General features: G+C 35.5%; 1 protein-coding gene across 1 annotated transcript in view; it reads right to left on the bottom strand.

Moving 5' to 3' along the window:
• LOC105490829 (tubulointerstitial nephritis antigen) overlaps positions 1–24,945 on the bottom strand; it is a 90,515-nt gene that overhangs the window by 30,378 nt on the left and 35,192 nt on the right. Inside the window, 5 exon segments of the mRNA XM_011756769.3 lie at positions 12,754–12,877; positions 15,994–16,039; positions 17,491–17,668; positions 19,849–19,999; positions 24,014–24,137. Of these exon segments, the coding sequence (XP_011755071.2) occupies positions 12,754–12,877; positions 15,994–16,039; positions 17,491–17,668; positions 19,849–19,999; positions 24,014–24,137 (623 nt within the window).

Here is a 24,945-nt window from a genome sequence, read left to right on the forward strand (position 1 = left end):
GGAGAGAGATGGGAGAACGCCCCTTTGGTAGAAGAGTTAGAACATACACAATATTTAACAATCAAGTTTGCCATCTTATATGGGTATGGTTTGTGGCGCCCCAAAACAATTACTATAACAACACCAAAGATCACCAATCACAGGTCACCATAACACATGTAATAATGAAAAAGTGGGAAATATTGTGAGAATTACCGAAATGTAACACAGAGACTCAAGCAAGCACATGCTGTTGGAAAAAAAAAGGTCCCTTTAGACTTTCCCCATGTAGGGTTGCCACAAACTTTCAATTTGTAAAAAAAAAAATAAAATAAAATAAAATAAAAAAACAACATAGTATCTGTGAAGCACAAGAAACCAAAGCACAGTAAGATGAGGTAGGACTGTATATCTTCAGTAAAATTCTGCTCCACAAACAGGAATGACAAGATGAAAAAAGGTCAATGTTTATACTAATTCTTTCCTGTAGTTTTCTAAAAATTTTACTGTTGAATTTATTCATTTAAGTTATTGCACTAATTCCTAAGACTTATAAGCAAAAGTAAATGGCATTAATGCATTACATCCAACTTGAGACTTGGGGATTAAATAAAACTTAAACCTTCAGTGGACAGGGACGCAGGGCAAATTCTAATGGGCATAGAGATGTGGAATAGGACCATAATATGGAGAATACTGGCTGGGATAAAAATCTGAAATACCATATTTTGTTGATTATAAAATACAATTTTTTGACATTTTAACATCTGTAAAATTGGGATTCATACCATAATCAATGGATATTCTTAGTTTAATCAGGAATATTTTCCTCTTTTTATTGATATATAAAATAAGGCCATATTTCAAAATAAATGCTGTTATTTACTCAATTAAATGCATTTATAGCCACAGCATCAAAGATGAGGATGACAGAGTTTTTGAAAAGAGAAGAGAGAGGAGGGAAATAAGGCTATTAGGAGTAAATATATGTGTTACAAGTTTGTATCTACCTCCCACAGTCCTGTGAGTTACATGTATGAGAATATATAGCCTTTATCACCCTATGCTAGAATCAATTGTGAATGTATCTGCCTCACCTGCTAAACTCCTTAAGAGGAGGACTATAAATCAATCCTCCTTGTATTTCCTAGTTCTGGGCACTTGATAGAAGATCAAATTCATTTGTTCAATAAGTTAAATCTAATAGTTTCACCTTCTACAGAAAGTGCAGCAAACAGAATTTGCTGTGATACATTAGTTAGGTAATTCTTAGGAGTATATTAAGTTCTCTGATAAGGAATATTTACTCACTTGAGCTATTTGATGACTCTCTAATGCATTAATGCATTAATTTATTGAAAATAGTAATTACCAAATCCGGAAATCCTAATGGAGAAATGAATTAAAATTTAACTGCTCCAGGGCACCTACCAATGCTCAGGTGACCTAAGATATTTGTAAAATTTAAAAAGTATATATTTTCCAAAACTAATTTGCCTACTAGCAGACTTAGCCTTAATTGTTACATTAGTAAAGTAAATTTATAAAGATCCCAATTTTCTAGGAGTTTATAGAAGTGAATTCACTATTGCAACTGACACACCAAATGTGAATATACAATGATAGCGAATTAAATGTAAACACATTTACATGTTGTTCAAACTGAGCATGAGTGAATATAATATTAGAGAAAAGAAAACATGACCAGTATGGCTAAATAGGTGGTAGAAATTATAAATGATATCAGTTCTAATAAATCAAGGGAGACTCCAAACAGTGAATGCAACTTTAGTTCTATGAATAATAGAAAAGTATAAATCAATCACTTAGTGTGTGGTAGAAAATTTTTTCTAGATCAAGGATGCCCCTAGACTGGGCAAAAAATTGATAATGAAACATATATAGGAAGAAGTTTAGAAGGAATTAGACTTTTGAACTTATTGGAAATGGAACTTAGGTAGAGCTGAATTTTCAGTTACAGTGACACTGTTAAGACATTTTATTCCATTTACCTTCCTGAAAAGTCCCTGAACAATTAAGAATGGAAAGGCACAATAAAATAGAATGAATATTAAGACCTTAGTTATTTCTATCTTTAATAAATTCAAACAAATGGCCGTAATTTCAAAACACAACTTTGAAGAATAAGAAAAAAAACCTTTTGTTCTGTACCAAAGTTAAGAACGGATGCTGAGACGGCACTCACCACAACCATCCCCCTGCACCACTGGACCTGAATAGGAAAAACTTCCCCTTAGAAGTACATAACACAGTCTAGAAACACCCCGTAAGATTTTTGTAATGAGGACCATCTGCAAGCTAATGCAATCAGATGTCAATCCCTTCCCATACTACCCATTGGAGGTCAGCTGAAAAAGAAATCCCATACTAGAAGTCAATTGGGTTGTCAAAGTCCAGGCCAGTCCTTCAGGGCTGATGGCTAAATGATGCAGCAGGGTGAAGTAAAAAAAAAAAGGCAAAGAGCAGTAGTAAGGGATTTATTATAAGTCCCATGAAACTATCTGAGCTATGAACTAAGGGTAGAACTCCCAGGATAACAGAAAAGTTTGATTTGATGAGCACAGGTTCAACATTTACAAACTTTAATCAAAGCTGAAGAGTGCCTCAGCTCTCTCCTCTAATTTCTCCCTAATCTATTTTTTTTTTGACAAATAACTTCTCCATGTAAAGATAAGTGACAGCAAAGGAAAACTAGTGCACAACATAAGGAAAAAACTCATTGATTCATTGAAAAGAGAAAACATTAAGTGCATTACTGATCAGCAGATCAGTACCGTATTAGGTGGTTTGGCTACATCAGTAAATAATACAGACACCTGGTCTCGTGGAATTTCATTCTAGTAAAGAAGACAGACAATACACAATCAACATGAAAAAACTAATTAAATTTTACATTATGTTAAAAAGTGATAATTGTATAAAATTTTTAAAAATAAAGCAGGTAGGGGGATCAGGATTGCTGGAGCAGAGGGCAAGTCACAAATTAAATAGAGCAGCCAGGGAGGACATATTAAGAAGGTGAGACCTGAGTAGAGACTGGGTGGAGACACAGACACTAAGGAACTGGATAAACAGTAGAAGAGCATTTTAGGCAGAGGAAAAGGCACTAAGGTACATGTTGCTGAAACATTAAATAATCACTAGAGCAGGAAATCAAGGTACAGATGGGTAGGAGTTGAGATCAGAAAGTTAATGGGAATGGGAGTCAGCGAGAAGGTGAGTCCTAAGAAAATGCTAGCCCTTATAAGTCATTGTGAGAAATTTGGCTTTTAATCTGATGGAATTGGGAATATATTGTAGGATTCTGAACAAAGAATAACAAGATCTAAGGTTCTAAAAGGAAAACCCTGTTTTCTATGTTGAGACTAGACTGTTAAGGAGCAAAGATAAATGCAGTAAAATCTGTTAGAAGCTACTTCAGTAATCCAGGTACAAAATAATAGGAAATGGTGGCTTAGGCAAGGGTGATGGTAGTTCAGATAGTGAACAGTGGTTGAGTTCTGGATATAGGTTGAAAGGGCCAAGAGAGGTTGTGACATATTGAAAGTAAGTTGTGAAGTAAAGGAATAAAGGATGACTCCAAGGCTTCCAGCAGAGAATATGGAAGAACAGAGCTGTCATTAATTAAGACAGGAAAGACTGATGCTGTTTAGCAAAAATAAATGGAGAAGATCAGGAGTTCCGTTTTGGAAGTGCTGAATTTGAAGCATTTACCTCCCTAATAAGGTATCCAGGTGAGGATGTCAAATAGCCCATAGAATGTATTAGTCTGGAGTTCAGGAAAGAGGTCTGAGCTGAGATATAAATTCAGTTGATGTCAGCTTTCAGATGGCACTTAAAGCCAGGATGAACTCAGAGAATGATGAGCTCATCAGAGACAGAGTGAGACTAGAAGCAAGAGAATAACCAAGACCTGAGAGTGGGGCATGTCAATATTAAGAAGTGTAGAAGTACAGGGGAAAAATACAGCAAAGTACACTGCAAAGTTGTGGCCAATTAGAAAAAAATCAGATGAAGAGGATGAGTAGGTCTGGGATCTGATCAATGAATTTAGCAATGTGGATGCCTTTGATAACCTTGAAATAAATATTTTTGTGAAGAGGATGGGGGTAATAAAAACATGATTGATGCAGTTTAAGAAAGATTGGAAAGAGAACTGAAAGTGATTCCAGGCAAATCTTGCAAGGAGTTTGCTGTAAAGAGTGAACACAAATGGAGTGTGAAGGAAGCAGAGTCCAAAAAAGTGTTGAGTTGTTTTTTTTTTTTTTTAATCTGAGAGATAACAACACTATTTGTATGGTGGTAGAAATAAAAATTATTATATCAGGGGCGGAGCAAGATGGCCGAATAGGAGCAGCTCCAGTCTCCAACTCCCAGCGCGAGCGACACATAAGACCGGTGATTTCTGCATTTTCAACTGAGGTACTGGGTTCATCTCACTGGGGAGTGCCTGACGGTCGGTGCTGGTCAGCTGCTGCAGCCCGACCAGCGAGAGCTGAAGCAGGGCGAGGCATTGCCTCACCTGGGAAGCGCAAGGGGGAAGGGACTACCTTTTCCTAGCCAGGGGAACTGAGACACACAACACCTGGAAAATCGGGTAACTCCCACCCCAATACTGCGCTTTAAGCAAACAGGCACACCAGGAGATCATATCCCACACCTGGCCGGGAGGGTCCCACACCCACGGAGCCTCCCTCATTGCTAGCGCAGCAGTCTGTGATCTACCGGCAAGGCAGCAGCGAGGCTGGGGGAGGGGCGCCCGCCATTGCTGAGGCTTAAGTAGGTAAACAAAGCTGCTGGGAAGCTCGAACTGGGTGGAGCTCACAGCAGCTCAAGGAAACCTGCCTGTCTCTGTAGACTCCACCTCTGGGGACAGGGCACAGTAAACTAAACAAACGCAGCAGACACCTCTGCAGACGCAAACGACTCTGTCTGACAGCTTTGAAGAGAGCAGTGGATCTCCCAACACGGAGGTTGAGATCTGAGAAGGGACAGACTCCCTGCTCAAGTGGGTCCCTAACCCCTGAGTAGCCTAACTGGGAGACATCCCCCACTAGGGGCAGTATGACACCTCACACCTCACAGAGAGGAGTACACCCCTGAGAGGAAGCTTCCAAAGCAAGAATCAGACAGGTACACTCGCTGTTCAGAAATATTCTATCTTCTGCAGCCTCTGCTGCTGATACCCAGGCAAACAGGGTCTGGAGTGGACCTCAAGCAATCTCCAACAGACCTACAGCTGAGGGTCCTGACTGTTAGAAGGAAAACTATCAAACAGGAAGGACACCTACACCAAAACCCCATCAGTACATCACCATCATCAAAGACCAGAGGCAGATAAAACCACAAAGATGGGGAAAAAGCAGGGCAGAAAAGCTGGAAATTCAAAAAATAAGAGCGCATCTCCCCCGGCAAAGGAGCGCAGCTCATCGCCAGCAACGGATCAAAGCTGGACGGAGAATGACTTTGACGAGATGAGAGAAGAAGGCTTCAGTCCATCAAATTTCTCAGAGCTAAAGGAGGAATTACGTACCCAGCGCAAAGAAACTAAAAATCTTGAAAAAAAAGTGGAAGAATTGATGGATAGAGTAATTAATGCAGAGAAGGTCCTAAACGAAATGAAAGAGATGAAAACCATGACACGAGAAATACGTGACAAATGCACAAGCTTCAGTAACCGACTCGATCAACTGGAAGAAAGAGTATCAGCAATTGAGGATCAAATGAATGAAATGAAGCGAGAAGAGAAACCAAAAGAAAAAAGAAGAAAAAGAAATGAACAAAGCCTGCAAGAAGTATGGGATTATGTAAAAAGACCAAATCTACGTCTGATTGGGGTGCCTGAAAGTGAGGGGGAAAATGGAACCAAGTTGGAAAACACTCTTCAGGATAGCATCCAGGAGAACTTCCCCAACCTAGTAGGGCAGGCCAACATTCAAATCCAGGAAATACAGAGAACGCCACAAAGATACTCCTCGAGAAGAGCAACTCCAAGACACATAATTGCCAGATTCACCAAAGTTGAAATGAAGGAAAAAATCTTAAGGGCAGCCAGAGAGAAAGGTCGGGTTACCCACAAAGGGAAGCCCATCAGACTAACAGCAGATCTCTCGGCAGAAACTCTCCAAGCCAGAAGAGAGTGGGGGCCAATATTCAACATTCTTAAAGAAAAGAATTTTAAACCCAGAATTTCATATCCAGCCAAACTAAGTTTCATAAGTGAAGGAGAAATAAAATCCTTTACAGATAAGCAAATGCTTAGAGATTTTGTCACCACTAGGCCTGCCTTACAAGAGACCCTGAAGGAAGCACTAAACATGGAAAGGAACAACCGGTACCAGCCATTGCAAAAACATGCCAAAATGTAAAGACCATAGAGGCTAGGAAGAAACTGCATCAACTAACGAGCAAAATAACCAGTTAATATCATAATGGCAGGATCAAGTTCACACATAACAATCTTAACCTTAAATGTAAATGGACTAAATGCTCCAATTAAAAGACACAGACTAGCAAACTGGATAAAGAGTCAAGACCCATCAGTCTGCTGTATTCAGGAGACCCATCTCACACGCAGAGACATACATAGGCTCAAAATAAAGGGATGGAGGAAGATTTACCAAGCAAATGGAGAACAAAAAAAAGCAGGGGTTGCAATACTAGTCTCTGATAAAACAGACTTTAAACCATCAAAGATCAAAAGAGACAAAGAAGGCCATTACATAATGGTAAAGGGATCAATTCAACAGGAAGAGCTAACTATCCTAAATATATATGCACCCAATACAGGAGCACCCAGATTCATCAAGCAAGTCCTTAGAGACTTACAAAGAGACTTAGACTCCCATACAATAATAATGGGAGACTTCAACACTCCACTGTCAACATTAGACAGATCAACGAGACAGAAAGTTAACAAGGATATCCAGGAATTGAACTCATCTCTGCAGCAAGCAGACCTAATAGACATCTATAGAACTCTCCACCCCAAATCAACAGAATATACATTCTTCTCAGCACCACATCGTACTTACTCCAAAATCGACCACGTAATTGGAAGTAAAGCACTCCTCAGCAAATGTACAAGAACAGAAATTATAACAAACTGTCTCTCAGACCACAGTGCAATCAAACTAGAACTCAGGACTAAGAAACTCAATCAAAACCGCTCAACTACATGGAAACTGAACAACCTGCTCCTGAATGACTACTGGGTACATAACGAAATGAAGGCAGAAATAAAGATGTTCTTTGAAACCAATGAGAACAAAGATACAACATACCAGAATCTCTGGGACACATTTAAAGCAGTGTGTAGAGGGAAATTTATAGCACTAAATGCCCACAAGAGAAAGCTGGAAAGATCTAAAATTGACACTCTAACATCGCAATTAAAAGAACTAGAGAAGCAAGAGCAAACACATTCGAAAGCTAGCAGAAGGCAAGAAATAACTAAGATCAGAGCAGAACTGAAGGAGATAGAGACACAAAAAACCCTCCAAAAAATCAATGAATCCAGGAGTTGGTTTTTTGAAAAGATCAACAAAATTGACAGACCACTAGCAAGACTAATAAAGAAGAAAAGAGAGAAGAATCAAATCGACGCAATTAAAAATGATAAAGGGGATATCACCACCGACCCCACAGAAATACAAACTACCATCAGAGAATACTATAAACACCTCTACACAAATAAACTGGAAAAACTAGAAGAAATGGATAATTTCCTGGACAATTACACTCTTCCAAGACTAAACCAGGAATAAGTTGAATCCCTGAATAGACCAATAGCAGGCTCTGAAATTGAGGCAATAATTAATAGCCTACCAACCAAAAAAAGTCCAGGACCAGATGGATTCACAGCTGAATTCTACCAGAGGTACAAGGAGGAGTTGGTACCATTCCTTCTGAAACTATTCCAATCAATAGAAAAAGAGGGAATCCTCCCTAACTCATTTTATGAGGCCAACATCATCCTGATACCAAAGCCTGGCAGAGACACAACAAAAAAAGAGAATTTTAGACCAATATCCCTGATGAACATCGATGCAAAAATCCTCAATAAAATACTGGCACACCGGATTCAGCAACACATCAAAAAGCTTATCCACCATGATCAAGTGGGCTTCATCCCTGGGATGCAAGGCTGGTTCAACATTCGCAAATCAATAAACATAATCCAGCATATAAACAGAACCAAAGACAAGAACCACATGATTATCTCAATAGATGCAGAAAAGGCTTTTGACAAAATTCAACAGCCCTTCATGCTAAAAACGCTCAATAAATTCGGTATTGATGGAACGTACCTCCAAATAATAAGAGCTATTTATGACAAACCCACAGCCAATATCATACTGAATGGGCAAAAACTGGAAAAATTCCCTTTGAAAACTGGCACAAGACAGGGATGCCCTCTCTCACCACTCCTATTCAACATAGTGTTGGAAGTTCTGACTAGGGCAATCAGGCAAGAGAAAGAAATCAAGGGTATTCAGTTAGGAAAAGAAGAAGTCAAATTGTCCCTCTTTGCAGATGACATGATTGTATATTTAGAAAACCCCATTGTCTCAGCCCAAAATCTCCTTAAGCTGATAAGCAACTTCAGCAAAGTCTCAGGATACAAAATTAATGTGCAAAAATCACAAGCATTCTTATACACCAGGAACAGACAAACAGAGAGCCAAATCAGGAATGAACTTCCATTCACAATTGCTTCAAAGAGAATCAAATACCTAGGAATCCAACTTACAAAGGATGTAAAGGACCTCTTCAAGGAGAACTACAAACCACTGCTCAGTGAAATAAAAGAGGACACAAACAAATGGAAGAACATACCATGCTCATGGATAGGAAGAATCAATATCGTGAAAATGGCCATACTGCCCAAGGTAATTTATAGATTCAATGCCATCCCCATCAAGCTACCAATTACTTTCTTCACAGAATTGGAAAAAACTGCTTTAAAGTTCATATGGAACCAAAAAAGAGCCCGCATCTCCAAGACAATCCTAAGTCAAAAGAACAAAGCTGGAGGCATCACGCTACCTGACTTCAAACTATACTACAAGGCTACAGTAACCAAAACAGCATGGTACTGGTACCAAAACAGAGATATAGACCAATGGAACAGAACAGAGTCCTCAGAAATAATACCACACATCTACAGCCATTTGATCTTTGACAAACCTGAGAGAAACAAGAAATAGGGAAAGGATTCCCTATTTAATAAATGGTGCTGGGAAAATTGGCTAGCCATAAGTAGAAAGCTGAAACTGGATCCTTTCCTTACTCCTTATACGAAAATTAATTCAAGATGGATTAGAGACTTAAATGTTAGACCTAATACCATAAAAATCCTAGAGGAAAACCTAGGTAGTACCATTCAGGACATAGGCATGGGCAAAGACTTCATGTCTAAAACACCAAAAGCAATGGCAGCAAAAGCCAAAATTGACAAATGGGATCTCATTAAACTAAAGAGCTTCTGCACAGCAAAAGAAACTACCATCAGAGTGAACAGGCAACCTACAGAATGGGAGAAAATTTTTGCAATCTACTCATCTGACAAAGGGCTAATATCCAGAACCTACAAAGAACTCACACAAATTTACAAGAAAAAAACAAACAACCCCATCAAAAAGTGGGCAAAGGATATGAACAGACATTTCTCAAAAGAAGACATTCATACAGCCAACAGACACATGAAAACATGCTCATCATCACTGGCCATCAGAGAAATGCAAATCAAAACCACAATGAGATACCATCTCACACCAGTTAGAATGGCAATCATTAAAAAGTCAGGAAACAACAGGTGCTGGAGAGGATGTGGAGAAATAGGAACACTTTTACACTGTTGGTGGGATTGTAAACTAGTTCAACCATTATGGAAAACAGTATGGCGATTCCTCAAGGATCTAGAACTAGATGTACCATATGACCCAGCCATCCCATTACTGGGTATATACCCAAAGGATTATAAATTATGCTGCTATAAAGACACATGCACACGTATGTTTATTGCAGCACTATTCACAATAGCAAAGACTTGGAATCAACCCAAATGTCCATCAGTGACAGATTGGATTAAGAAAATGTGGCACATATACACCATGGAATACTATGCAGCCATAAAAAAGGATGAGTTTGAGTCCTTTGTAGGGACTTGGATGCAGCTGGAATCCATCATTCTTAGTAAACTATCACAAGAACAGAAAACCAAACACCGCATGTTCTCACTCATAGGTGGGAACTGAACAATGAGATCACTTGGACTCGGGAAGGGGAACATCACACACCGGGGCCTATCATGGGGAGGGGGGAGGGAGGAGGGATTGCATTGGGAGTTATACCTGATGTAAATGACGAGTTGATGGGTGCAGCACAGCAACATGGCACAAGTATACATATGTAACAAACCTGCACGTTATGCACATGTACCCTACAACTTAAAGTATAATAATAATAAATAAATTATAAAATAAATAAATAAATTAATTAATTAATTTAAAAAAATGATTGTAGAGAAGAAAAAGGAAAAATTGCTTCTTCATGTCCTTGAATAGCTAAGAGGGCCTGGAGTCTAAAATAAATGAAGAGAGATTTAGACTAGAGCGTATCCTTTGTTGAAGAATCAAAAATATCTCATTTTATTGAATTTTATTAAATTCACGTAAAGTTAGCCTGAATAGCAATATTTTTAAATGCCATATCCTATATTGTCTTTCTATTTTTGTCAAACTTTTCACTAACAGAGAGAGAAAGAAAAGACTTACCTGAGCATTAATATGACATAATTTGGGATTTTTTTTTGAGACAGAGTCTCACTCTGTTGCCCAGACTAGAATGCAGATTTAAGCTCATTGCAACCTCCACTTCTAGGGTTCAAGCAATTCTCGTGCCTCAGCCTCCTGAGTAGCTGAGATTACAGTCATCTATCACCATGCCCAGCTAATTTTTGTATTTTTTTATAGAAATGGGGTTTCACCATGTTGGCCAGGCTTGTCTTAAATGCCTGGCCTCAAGCAATCCACTCACCTTGGCCTCCCAAAGTGATGAGATTACAAGCATGAGCCACCACACCTGGCCTGATTTGGTATTTTTTTACTATCTTCTTTTTAAGTTGTTAATTTTAGTAGAGAGTATATCTTCATTTTATTAAAAATGACACATTTTTTAAAAATTAAGGCAAGCACCTTGTTCCATATAACCTTAAAAAGTAGGGTAATAGGAAGCTACCATAGGCTTCTAAAGACAAGTGATGCTGAGTAATTAAAACTCTTCAGTTTTATAACCCTATTATAATGGAAAAGTGTTTCTTTGAAACCTAGTGTTTAAAAGAATGTTGAGAAACTGGCATTTTTATATACTGCTAGTGAAAACATTAGCAAAATTTTCCTTTTCAAAAAATTTGAAGTACTGCATTATCTTGTTTTTCTGTAAAATCTTTTTTCTTCCTTCCTTCCCTTCCTTCCTTCCTTCCTTCCTTCCTTCCTTCCTTCCTTCCTTCCTTCCTTCCTTCCTTCCTTCCTTCCTTCCTCCCTTCCTTCCTTCCTTCTTTCCTTTCTTCTTTCTTTCTTTGTTTCTCAATAGTTATATATCTAGGAGATTCATTAAAAATACTCCAAGATTTCAACAGAAGTTATTATCTAGGAATGGTGAAAACATTTATAAATACACACACACACACACACACACACGCACATTACACTTTTTCCAATTTGTAGATTCAGTATCCTACATTAACATGAAACATCACATTCTTCGATCCTAAGATACATGTATTTTCACATTCATGAAATCAACATAAGTCACAAAATTATTATTGTCTTAGATTCAGAGAAATGTGATACTTTTGTAACTGAAACAACGATTAAGGAGGCATCACACAAGATAGCTTGTCTACATAGCTTAGAACTGAAAGGTGTTTCAAAGATCAGTAAGGAGAAGATAACGATCTGATTGTAGGTGAGGTTGCTTTGTGTAGGCTCAATAAAATTCAGTCATTAAAGACATGTTCAATGGGAATGAAGTTATTTACCATAATATGCAATATGAGAAGACTGAGAGTTTTAGATGGAAAAGAAAACTTTGTAGCATTTCATTTGGATTACAGTGAGACATTACGAGATGTTTTAGTCAGAATAAAATTGAGACGACACTGGGAAAGTGGTCTCATAACTACACTGTCTTTCAGAGTACAGCCTATTTATAAAATTACTCTTGAAATGCCACCACCAAATTTTGAACTTCCTTCTTGCCGTTGCATAGATTAATATATTTTACTTTAAAAATTGATCAATCTAATTTCTACAATTCTCACATAAATATAAAATAACCTTAATTGAATTATAGGTGACCTTACTTCTCTTCCTGCTTAATCTTTGCTATTTGCAATTCTATTCAAAACCATCTCCCCAAGCCATAATACGCCTTGGATTTGCTCTCTTCCCTTGATTATGCCACATGTAGAATTATTTCAATAATATATTTTCCTTGCCCTTAGAACAGATTATTAAGGACATAGTCACAAGAAGTGAGAGACAGGAAATGATCATTTTTTCCCAGAATGCTGAGTTAGCCTTTTACTGGACTTTAAAATAATGACTAAACAGTGGCAAGGTTTAGATCGTTTTTCATTTGTATCACAATCTCTCCTACAAAGGGGATTCTAGCATTTAAAACACTGCATATTCTTATTTTCAGTTTCATTTACCAAAAGAATTAAATGAATTTTTTAAATTGCCTTACCCAGTAAGTTTGACTGCATGTGTCTGAAGCTTTCGATATTTTTCTGACTCTTTGTTTGTGCTGGTAACATGCCTGTATATCCCTGTCTTATAATGGAAGAAATCCTCACGGACTTGCATTATGGCTAAAATAAAATCCAACAGAACAAATGGCACAGTATTAAAATACCGTCTTTAAAAACCACCAGAAAATTTCACGGAACAACCAATGGGTAAATTGCAAGGAGCTGAATCTAAGAAGGGGCTGTGCAATTCAGCCTAATTTTCTTTCCTACTTAATTTAATTAGTTGCAGTATTTTTTGTCATCCTATAAAAACAACTTTTAGCTCTTTAGAATATTAAGTACACATTATGCTTTTAAAACACCATCTAGTCTTAATCAACAGATACACTACTACCAAAAAGTAAGCCCTTGCGACAAAAGTACACTATACCTGCTCAGTGATTACTATTTCTCCGTTAACCTTGTGCTTTACCACAAGCCTCTTAAAACCCCAATTAGGCTAGCAGAGCCTAGCAAACTGGGCTTAAAGCAATTGTCGTTAATCCTCATAAGTAAATACAAACATTTCTTTTGTGAGTTGGAATAAAAAAGCAAACTCCTGCCAAAATAAAACTTTGACAGATTTCATCCTCCCAGCTCTGGAGAGATAAGCAATGTTATACACTTTAAAAAGTAGAGCTCATACTTTAGAAAGCTCTCCTTCATTCCCTCACCTAGATTATTTCATCTCTCTATTGTGTGCTGCTTTGTTGAAGGGCTTTGGCAATTCGGGGTGAAGACTTTAAACTTCTCTTGTAGAAGATATGAATTTAAAAAGTTTTAATTGAGATTACATATGTATAGCTTGACAACTGTGTACAATACTTGTCTTAATTTGACAAGCATTTTAAATAAAACAGGAAGTAAGGTAACTAGTGTTTGACAGATCCTTTTAAAAAGCTTATACTCCAAAGTTAAATATAACTTTTCAATGTTCCTGTTTTTGTTTCATTTTTTAATGTTCCATGCCTTTTCTGATGCTGTACAAATAGTCGCAAAAGAGGTTAAAACTTCTTTATCTACTCTAAAACACATTCCTATAGGGTTTTAAGAATGAATGTAACTGTACTCTATGGAGATCTCTGCTTTTGTTCTCTATCCATCACCTATACTTACTTTTAATCCTACAGATTTTAGAAGAATGTACACAAAGTTATTCATTCAGGGTTCTGTTGGCTTTTACGCTCTTTCGTACTGAGACAGGGGAAATGCTGTATGCCAGACCAGGCAATAACAAGCAGGCAATCATGTAACATTTATAGCAAGAAGAGTCAACCAGCATTCTATCCCTTTATAAAAATGTGAAGATATTGCTACTAGCTTTTCTTTTCTGTAGAACCATTGACTCTTCTAGGTCTTATGATTCAACTTTCCTCTAAGCATCATGAATAAAATATACTCATTATTCCTGAAAAACACTGCCAACTAAAGAAAAAGGATGAGAAGCCATCCTAATTACCTGAAAGGTGGCTTCTTTCTGAAGTTTCTGATACCAAACAGGCTTGATAAATTCATGAATATATAACTATGTAAGTTATGATCATGCAATTTTACTTTTGGAAAACTACAGCAAACTCATGATACAGAATTATAACACGGATGAGAGGCTTGGTTGTTGCTCATCTCTTGCTCCTGGCTTAGGCTGGCGGGAAGCAGGTTCTCAAGAAACCTTTGTTAAAAGAATGTTGAATAACTTGCATTTTTGTTTTATTGCTTTGAAATGTTACGCCTTTATTTTTGATTCATTCTGTGAAAATTATGAGCATTTCAGTAATAGCCATAAAATAAACCTAAAGTATTTAAATTTTCTCAATTTTAAATAATTACAATTCAAAATTGTTTGATTAAAAAAAGAGGGAGAGAGAGAGGGGAAAAAGGAAAAAAAACACTTGAAACAATAATACAATGACTTGAAGATTCTGAAAGGTTAAGTAAATTGCCCAAAGTTATTTAAATAGCAAATGCCAAATTTGGAATATTTTAGCGTAACCTTGACTCTAAATGCCTGTGATCTTTTAAATTTGTCACACAAGCACCACTTAATGGAGCATGCATTGAAATTAGAGATTAATTCCCTCATTCTTCAAATGACCAACAAATTACACAGCTGTAAGGGGGAACAGAAAATTTCTCTTCATTTGTTTCAGGTTTTGGGTAATGTCCCATAATTTTTAAAAATTAAATTTAGGACATGTTTATGTAGGCTGTGGTTTCTCAATAAATGCTAAGTGGTAATAATGATCAATAAAAATTCATCCAACACAATTATAAAATCCATGATTCCTGCCTATATATATTTAACCAATACTAACTAGATCAGTATTCAGAAAAATTAAAATTGGCAACGGTTCCTTAAGTATGTACCAAATGTTTTACATTAAATTTTGGCCTATTTTTTATTCCACTGCATTGATAATATATTCCAGGCCCTTCAGTATTCACAACCTAAATTTTCATTTTAGGCTTCGTTGGATTGATTCTTCCATGCACTTCAAGCCAATGTTTACACAGGGAATACACTCTGTGAATTTACCCTTATTCAGGCCATTGATGCAAAATAAAAATTCAACAGGCAAGCAGAATAAATTATTACAAGAGATGAGATAAATCAAAGGCAATGTACAAGTAACTATATGATTTCATTATTTACTGTTACTCTAAATAAAACATTTACAAAATTGATCAAAATTGAAAACCTTTTGTAAAATGTAAAATTACACTGGTTTACTCGATTTATTTTGAGTTAATAGAAGGAAAATATTAATCCTCAATTTTTTCAATCCACGACCTAATCCACTTAAACTGAAGATAAGAAAACTGTATGTATGATTCTTAAATATAACTGAATAAATAAAGTAAGCTTCATTACAAATTAGTCAGTTGGCATTTCATGTTGGACTTTCTGTTGGTCCATGATCATTTTGGAAAAACTTCGGAGTCATTCATCAAATGCGTCATTAATATTTAAGAGTTCAATTTATAAATGAGTCTATCTTCTGAAAATAAAATGGCAGCTAATTAAGATATAGGTAAGCATACTTCTCATAACTGCACTCATTTTAGAACTGTTGAAGCCTTTTGGATACTCTTTAAGTAAAAGTTTTCTTTCTTTTATTAAACTCCTATTACATGAGCTCAATGTAATGTTGTTTATTAAAGGAATGAATAAGAAAAAAACGTATTTCATCCAAGCTCACCTTGAACTGGTCCGTTTTGCATGATTTCTTTCATTATCTCAGTTTCCTGGATGGAAAAACATGAATGAGCAATATCATTGTTATCAGAGCATACTAAACCTATTGACTGGTGTACAATGTTAAGTGTTTGCAATCTACTCTCAATCGTACTTTGGCAAACTCACGTATATTACACTACATTAATGAAATTGTTAAAGATGAGATGCACCCATTTGTTTTAATGACACTTATCACTCAACAGTAAATTTGGAGTGGAGAGAAAATACAATAGCCTTTCATGATTATAAAGAAAAAACTAAACAAGGTAAGTTAAAACAGTATTTAATTAGTGGAGATTAATAGTACCTCTAATTTTTTTCTCACAAGAGCTATCCCAAATGATTGTTTAGTTAGATGTCTCAGTAACCTTAGTACAAATATTTCTATGATGTCTCCTAATGTATAATGCAGCCCTCTGTAGGGAGGCAGGGCACTATTTCATCCATTTTTCTGTGCCTTTGAGCACAAAGTACATGCCAGAAACTATGACAGGAACAAATATTGACCCTGAACCTATACTCAAGTTATTTACATTTTGGTTGAATGACACTACTAATTTCATTATTATATAATAAGATCCATTGTAGAGACAAGCACAAAGTGTTATTGTTGCAAACATAAAAGGGAAATTAATTCTGCATGGAAATCAAGGAAAATTTCACAGATATGAAGTTTTTACCTGACATTTGTTTGGCATTCTAGATGGAAAGACTTGATAACCATTTGCATCAGAGGAATTATCACCTAGCTAAGTGGAAAAGTATAACAGAGCATGGTGTACCTGGGAAACAGAGACTAGTTTTATATATTAGGAGCATTATGGCTGGGTAGAGTGGCGGATGCTGGCAGGACATGAGTGTATAAAAGTAGTACGTCAAAACCAACTCATGAAAGGCCAGTGTGCTATGGTTAGAACACTGAATTGTACTCTGGAGATAATTAGGAGGACTGGAGATTCACAGATTCTGAAAACGAGCAGGCTTGGGGAACACTGATATGATGAAGTAAATTTGCCTAGGCTTTTAACAGACAAATTAGAATCCAAGGGAGTCTTTTTTATATCAGACCCATGTCCTCTTAAATTATTTTGTTGAGTGAGGCAAAGGATTGATAAAATGAGCTAATAACACAAAAAAGTCAGTAAAGCAGTGTTTAACTTAGCTTTTAATTGTCAGGTTCAAATATATTTATATACAGATATTATGAAACATAATTTTAAAACCCTATTTCCTTAGACTTTTTTTAATTTCAGCCAATTCTTTACCCTGCTAATATTACAAAGATAAGACATCATACCCAAATCGAAAGTCCTTAAAAGTATTAAAAATTATACTTGAAAATATAACATTTATTTTAGAATATGATAGTTTTAAGTAGTTTTTAAATTGTTTTAGCTACAGCAGAGCTATATACGTTTGAGAAAGTCAACTATTCTTGATTCTTGACATTTATACTTACACTGGAAGAGACTCTGTATGGAGGAGAACATTGGTAGATCCTGTTAGATTTTTCTATGTTGTTGGGACATGGCTTTGTGGCATGCCGTTTTCCTCGCCCATCAGACCTGCTTGCCATGGCACATCCATTGTTGGCATTTTGGTCTTTGAAAAGTGGATAGCATGCATGGGATACCAGTCTATAAGGAATAAGCAAAGAAGCAAAGGTAATATTTAGGAGAATGTTATAATATCCTGTTTATATTTAATCTTACTGAATTAAACATTCATAAATTATTCTGGTTACTTACATGCATAATTTTCAAAATACTGACTGGCTCCAACACAGAAGCTCAGTGACATTATACTCTTCCCTACCCTCCTCTTATTTCTTCATTATAATTTTTAAAATCTTGTTTGATCAATTTTTAATAAATAATTCTATCTGTAGTATAGAATTTCCTGAAGATAAAAAGTGGTTGTCAATATTAAGTATGTGGTAATATTAATAGGGAAAGGACCCCATTCAACCTGTATATATAATTATAATTTGGAAGAGCTAAATTTAATATAAACAAGACATTGAATCTGACTACTCCCAGATGGAATATTAAAATTATGTAAGCTGTAGCTTTAAAGCTTTTATTTTGTTTTGTTTTTGTATTTTTATAATTTTATTAAGTTATAGATATGTTCACATAATACAAACTATTATATATCTGTAGCTTGTGGTACTTTGGGGGAAAATAGTATAATATTAATATAATATTAGAAGTTAATAAAGTAGAAAACTATCAGACATGTATTATATGAAAGAGAAAATGATTTTGATTTCTATTTTGAAACTAAACATAGCAAAGCACAAATTATTTGGCACCAATTCAAACATGATAATATTGAATAAAAAGGTAAATTGTAAGGGAAATAAAATCATGGTAATGGCATTGTAGATACTCTATGCTGAAATGACCATAGAAGTATCCACTAGGATTGGTTCATGAAAATGTAATAGTTTCCAACACAGTATGAGAAACTGAGGACAGAACATGACAAAACCAAAACCATTGAAAACACTCAAACAACCTAAAAAATATTGCATTAAATGCATTACATTTGTATTAAATGATGAGTGCTGTGGACTGAATGGTGTCACATTAAAATTCATATGTTGAAGCACTTATACCCAATGTAATGATATTTGGAGGTAGGCCTTCGGGAGATAATTAACTTTAAAGGATGTTATGAGGGTAGGGCCATCATAGATGTGATTAGTGACCTTATAAGAAAAGGAAGAAACCAGAGCTCTCTTTCATCATGTGAGGACACTGTGAGAAGGTGTCCATCTGAAAGCCAGAAAGAGAGCCCTCACCAAGAACCAGATCAGCCTGGTCCTGGATTTTGCAGCCTCCAAAACATCAGTGTTTGCTGTTGAAGCCCCTCAGTCTACGGAATTTTGTTACAGCATCCCAAGCAGTCCAATACAATGAGATTTAGTTGGGTCTCAATGATAATTTACATTTTCAAGCTATTAAAGGGCTGGTTTTTTTTTTTATCATAATACAGCACTAGTACACAAGGAAAGTATCAGCCCAAGTTGGCTATTCAAAGTACCACATTTTAGGCAAAACATATGAAAAAATTTAAAGCAATTTATTGCAACCCATCAAACTCTGACATCCACTATTTTCTATAGCATCTAACTGGTCCTATAGCAGACCCAGAGCACTGAGTGGATGATGAAGAGCAGGTGAGCGGTACATACAGACACCACTGTTTATCAGCTGCAGCTTCCTTAGCTGAATAACTCAGCTTTTTAGTAGATCAGCTCTTAGAGCGGACACAAGGATGTTATATGGGTATCAGCCTACCTGAAAGTGAGGAAATGCAGCTTCCCATTTTTCATCAAATGGAGTGGAGACAATGAACCATACTGATGAGTTGAAACAACTGTAGATTATTTCCTTATATTATTATTCTTATTTTTAGCCTAATTTTACCTGATATTATCTATTCCTCAATCTGTTAACTGAAAAGCACAGCAGAGAGATCAGCAACCGTGATTACTTTATTCTGTCTGTGGGGACTCACTTAGCTCAGAGCAACAAGAAAAAAATATTTACTTGAGTCTTCAAAACTAAAATTCATATTAATTTAGCTAGAAACGTATACATTCCTCAAGTGTTTCTAATAGCTTCTAATCTCAATACATAACAAATATAGTATATATTTAAATGTAGCATAATATTTATATTCATGTAGCTGTAGTATATATATTTTTAAGTACTTTTTTGTAAAAATCTTGGGATTAATTATTTTCCTTTTTCTAACACAATGAACCACTCATAAAAATCCTAGAAACACATGTTGAGCAGCTATTTACCCACGTTTTCTCAGGTACCACCAAGCCCTATCGATGCTTCCACTATTGCACCCATGACGGTTCTTGGCACAGCAAGAGATCAAATTCTGAGGGGATAGATTGGCCGTGTATCGACCCTTAGACTGAATTGCTATTCGGTCAGCAGCCACACCTGTTTCAAATAGAATATCAATTAATATTCAAATGGTACACGGTATTTCTAATAAGATACATAACCTTTTTGTTTGAACTCTAACGTAGTCTTTAAAACTGTGTAATTTATAATTAAAGCCAAAGAGCATTAATATATTTATGTATTCCAGCCAGTTGAACTGTGTCATACTTTCAGTCATAATTTTTGTCCTATTTTGATATTACTCAATTGTCCTATTGACTTCAAAGATTTTTCCAGTTTCTCGTTCCTTTGATGTTCTATATATTCCTGAACACTCCTCATTAGGGAATCTGTCAAGTGAAACTCTTGGAGGGCAAGAGCCATATGTTCCTTATATTTCTATTTCCTGTACCTAAAACAGTATCTTGCATATAGTCATGGAAAAATACATATTTTCTAAATGAATTTAACTAAACTGGGGCAATTGAGAAAACTAACCATAGAAATATTCGTTGGAAATTCATCCACAGTCATCTGATATATTGGAGTAAAACTGAATCCTTTGTTTTTAAACTGGTATCTAGTTTAACTACCCAGGAGGCCATACTTAAGCTAATCCAGACTAACATGAATCAATCTTATACAGTATCTAAAGGCTACATAGCACACTTTTGTGTTCATAATATAAATGAAAATTATTATCTTAATCTTGTTTTAGCAGACATGGAATTCAGCTTGATTATACATATATATAAAATGAAATGAATATATTTATTCAGTTACAATTACTAACTGTTGTAACTACTATTAACTAATACCATTAGTTACATATAATATAGTTCATTATATATAGCTATATATGTAATTATGTATATACAATCTAATAGCTATATATGTAACTGATGATATGTAATGCTATATACAACTAATAATATAGTTATGACTACCGTATTATTAACTAATATCATTAGTTATATATATATATATACACACACACAGTTTTTATTATTAAAACTTCTATTCATTTGTTATATGATTCCCTAGAATTGTAATTGTTATTGGTTCATTCCTTTCCTCAACACATTTATTAAACACCTACTAACTGACAGGCACTGTAGCACTGGAAATTACAATGATGAACAAGAAACAAGGGAGACATAGTTCTGCCCTCTTAGAATAACAGACCAGGGAAACTAATCAACCAGTAGCAAAATCCTACAGATGCCATCATTTTGATCTTGGTGCCAAAATAAACTAATGTGAGTGATCAGATTATGAAAAAATTGGGGTGGTACCATTTTAGTACAGACTTTTTCGTTGAAAATCTGGTACAGTCTTGTTGAATATCTGGTACAGTCTTGTTCAGTCTTGTTCTAAGTGAGTTTCTTACTCACTTTTAATTAAAGGAACAAAATAATAACCTTTCTTCTATTCGTTCACTTTTCTTAGTGAAAGTTTTAGCTTTTTTTCTCATCAAAATTGTCAGTGTCCTGAAATCCCTCAAGGTGCTAATTAAAAATTTTTCTAAAATAATTCATTTAATTCATTTACATATCTATCTTTGTATACACATGGTTTTAATGTAACTACGGCATATTACAATGCTGTAGGGCAATTGCTGGCATTCTTTAGATGCTCAATATGTGTTAAATCTATAACCTCCAACTCTCTACTAAATTCCAATCTACTATTGCAAATAGTAGGATATATTTCATAGGAGCAAATGGCATTATACGACTTCTGATAGTCTCAAGAAAATAATTCCCTATTTCATTAAAGAAAGGAGAAATTCTTTGATGCTTTGACATTCAGCACAGGGGTTTAGAATGAAATTGAAATTTTTAAAAATGGTGTAACTGTGTTTTCATTCAGAAAATACTTTTATAGTGTAGAGAAAACAGTAATCCAGAAGTTAGAAGCCTGGTCTCTAGGATTATTTCTGATATTTCTCATCTTTTGGCTTCAGATAAGCCACTTTACCTATTTGGGCCTCCATTATAATACTAGAGGCTTGAAAAAGGTGACCTTTAAAATCTCTTCCAACCTCATGAATCTGTAGATTTCAAATAAAAGATAAGTGTTTTAAATCATCATGTTATTCAATATGTTGCTCTTATACCGACATTTCTGAATCTCAATGATGGTGTAGCCAAAATTCACTTGAAATATTTAGAAAAGGTCAGAAGATTTAAGAATGACTCAGTTCAACCAATTGTTTTCCACTCTCTTCTTAAAAACTCTCACTGGACGGTACCTCTGAGACACACTCTATTCTTTCCCTTGCTTATTTTATTCCGTCTTCAAATGTATGTGAAACATATCACTCCCACTGCTCCAAACACCTGTATCTCTTCGGCTTCTGAAAAATAGCTTGAATCTGATTGGATTACACAATTTTTAAAAATATATGTGCCTATTTTTAAGAGTCTTATTCATTCCATTTTATAGCTTTTAGTTTCTCTGAGAGATAATCTATTTTAGTAACTAATACTTCTCGACACAATTTCTTAGATCTTTACAATAATTTAGTTCATTTTTTTCTTATTTAACACAAAAAAAATTGCCCTAATTTATCATACTGAATTCACAGGATACAAAACTATGTCCTTTGGAATCACAAAAGGAAACCTGTCTCTGGTGTTCCGTGTATTAGGTAGGGGAACAATCCTGACTTGGCGCAGTGCAGAGGCTATCTGTGGGACTGAGACCTGGGAACACCAAAATATATCCTCCACTCTAGCGAGTTGCTTTCAGTATTTCACCACGAATGTTTTTCCTTACACATCTTCGGAAATACTTGCATAATGTAAATTGTAAGCAAAATTCTTATAGATCACCCACTAGGTGTAACACATTAACCACATGAAAACAAAATGGCAAATGGTTTATTACATTAAACCTTTCTCCACCCATTTGAAAGAACCTTAATCTTCTTTTTATTATCTGGCCTTAGCTATCAATAGACAAACAAATTTTAGCTCAGAAAGGTCTCCATGTGGGTCCCTGACACATCAAGTACAGCATAAGATAGCCAGAGAGGGAGTGTGGACAGCAATGAATTAACGAATGTAGCCACTTGGGGTGAGCTTGGCTACCATTATGATTCTAACAAAGGCATTTCTGGAGTTGTCTGATTGATATCCTGGAGCAATGATACTTAGACACAGACGTCAGCATTTCTCTGTCCCAGGCTATGCTGCCTTTCATAGCTGGCTTCTCGAAGAGCCTATGTACTTGTTCACAATCCTTCAATGGCTTTAAACTGTCTTTGAACACTGTTGAAATTACCTGCAAACCCTAGAGCATGGTTTTGTGAAGATAATTGAATGACAGCCAATCATCATCATGTTAGGTTTCATTTAATTGCTAAAATATATTCAACATTCCTTTGAGGATAATTTTGGAGACCTAATTTGAGGGTTAGCCTGTAACTAATTTATTGGATTTGTGAATTTAGATGAAAGTAACTATAAAAGAGTCATTGCTTATACTTTTTGAGTAACAGTAGACTTAATTTGGAAGCTATTCTTATTAAAAGATCACTTACATTACTTTTGAGTCAGAACATGTGTATTTGCTTATATTTATTTAAAATGAAATAAAATCCATTTGATCCATTATTATTTAGGTTTAAAGTCTTACTTTACATCGAATTAGATTAATAACTGTTTTTGCAAATCGTATAAAGAGTAAAGAATATGAGGATTATGTGGGTGTGTCTACATGTATATTAGAATTATAAATAATATATGAATAAAGAAGAACCTTAATCCTTTCTTTATTATCTGGCCTTAACTCCAAATAGACAAACACATTTTAGCAACTTTATTTTGTCACTCTTTTGATTCACTCTCTATTTAAAATTGCACCCTAAAAATAAAAAACAACTTTTAGACTAAAAATGGGTTTTTTATATAATCTTTAGGTTATATTCTTCAGTCACAATGAGATTTTATTTGATCATATGCTAATATTTAAATATTCTAATTGTTAAAATCGTTTAATTATTCTCTCAGTCTCTAGAGCCAAAAGGAGTAGTTTATAAGAAAGGAATTAAAATGACTTTATTACTTGCAGTGGAAAATGCCCAGGATGCAGCACAATTTTTTTGATCCAATGGGCCATGAGTCCATCCAGGCCATTTATAAGAAGCAACAAAAAACTCTGGAAGGTCAGTTGTTGCAGGTAAAGGAGCCTAAAGAGGAAGAAGAGGTACACTTATGAGATTTTCTCAAATATGTCTCAATAGGAAAATGTCATGCCCTTTTATAAAGTTATAATTATTTTTTAAATTATTTTATACATTCAAGTTTCCAGATGAACTATTGCTACGTGGGATTTATATTTCACTATATGGTTAAAAATAACAATTCAATATGGTGACTCATAACCTAATACAAAGTCATGAGAAAAACACATAGAATGGTTTTTCTGGGTTACTACTCAGTGCAGTAATATCAGCCAATGTTTCTATCACCTTGAATCAGAGTTTTGCTCATCCATAGGAAGACCACATGGTGTTATTCAAATTTGTCCTCATAAAGAACATTTACTTCTCTCCTATTTTAAAGAGTGTATGTGATTCTGAGATTAAATTAATTTTGAAAAGGTGCATTTATGATAATTATTTATGATAATTATATATTGAATGTCCCCCAAGGAACACATCAATTTTACACCAGCTATTAGGAAATAAAACTGCGATGAATTGGTTGATATTTATAAAATTTTGAAGACTAAAAAGGACTTCAGGGCCAGGCACGGTGGCTTACGCCTGTAATCCCGGCACTTTGGGAGGCCAAGGCGGGTAGATCACAAGGTCAGGAGTTTGAGACTAGCCTGACCAACATAGTGAAAACCTGTCTCTACTAAAAATACAAAAAATTAGCCGGGCGTGGTGGCGGGCACCTGTAATCCCAGCTAGTCAGGAGGCTGAGGTGGGAGAATTGCTTGAACCTGGGAGGCAGAGGTTGCAGGAGGTTGCACTGAGCCGAGATAGCGCC

The sequence above is a fragment of the Macaca nemestrina genome, chromosome 5 (assembly GCF_043159975.1).
Source record: "Macaca nemestrina isolate mMacNem1 chromosome 5, mMacNem.hap1, whole genome shotgun sequence".
Taxonomy (NCBI): Eukaryota; Metazoa; Chordata; class Mammalia; order Primates; family Cercopithecidae; genus Macaca; species Macaca nemestrina.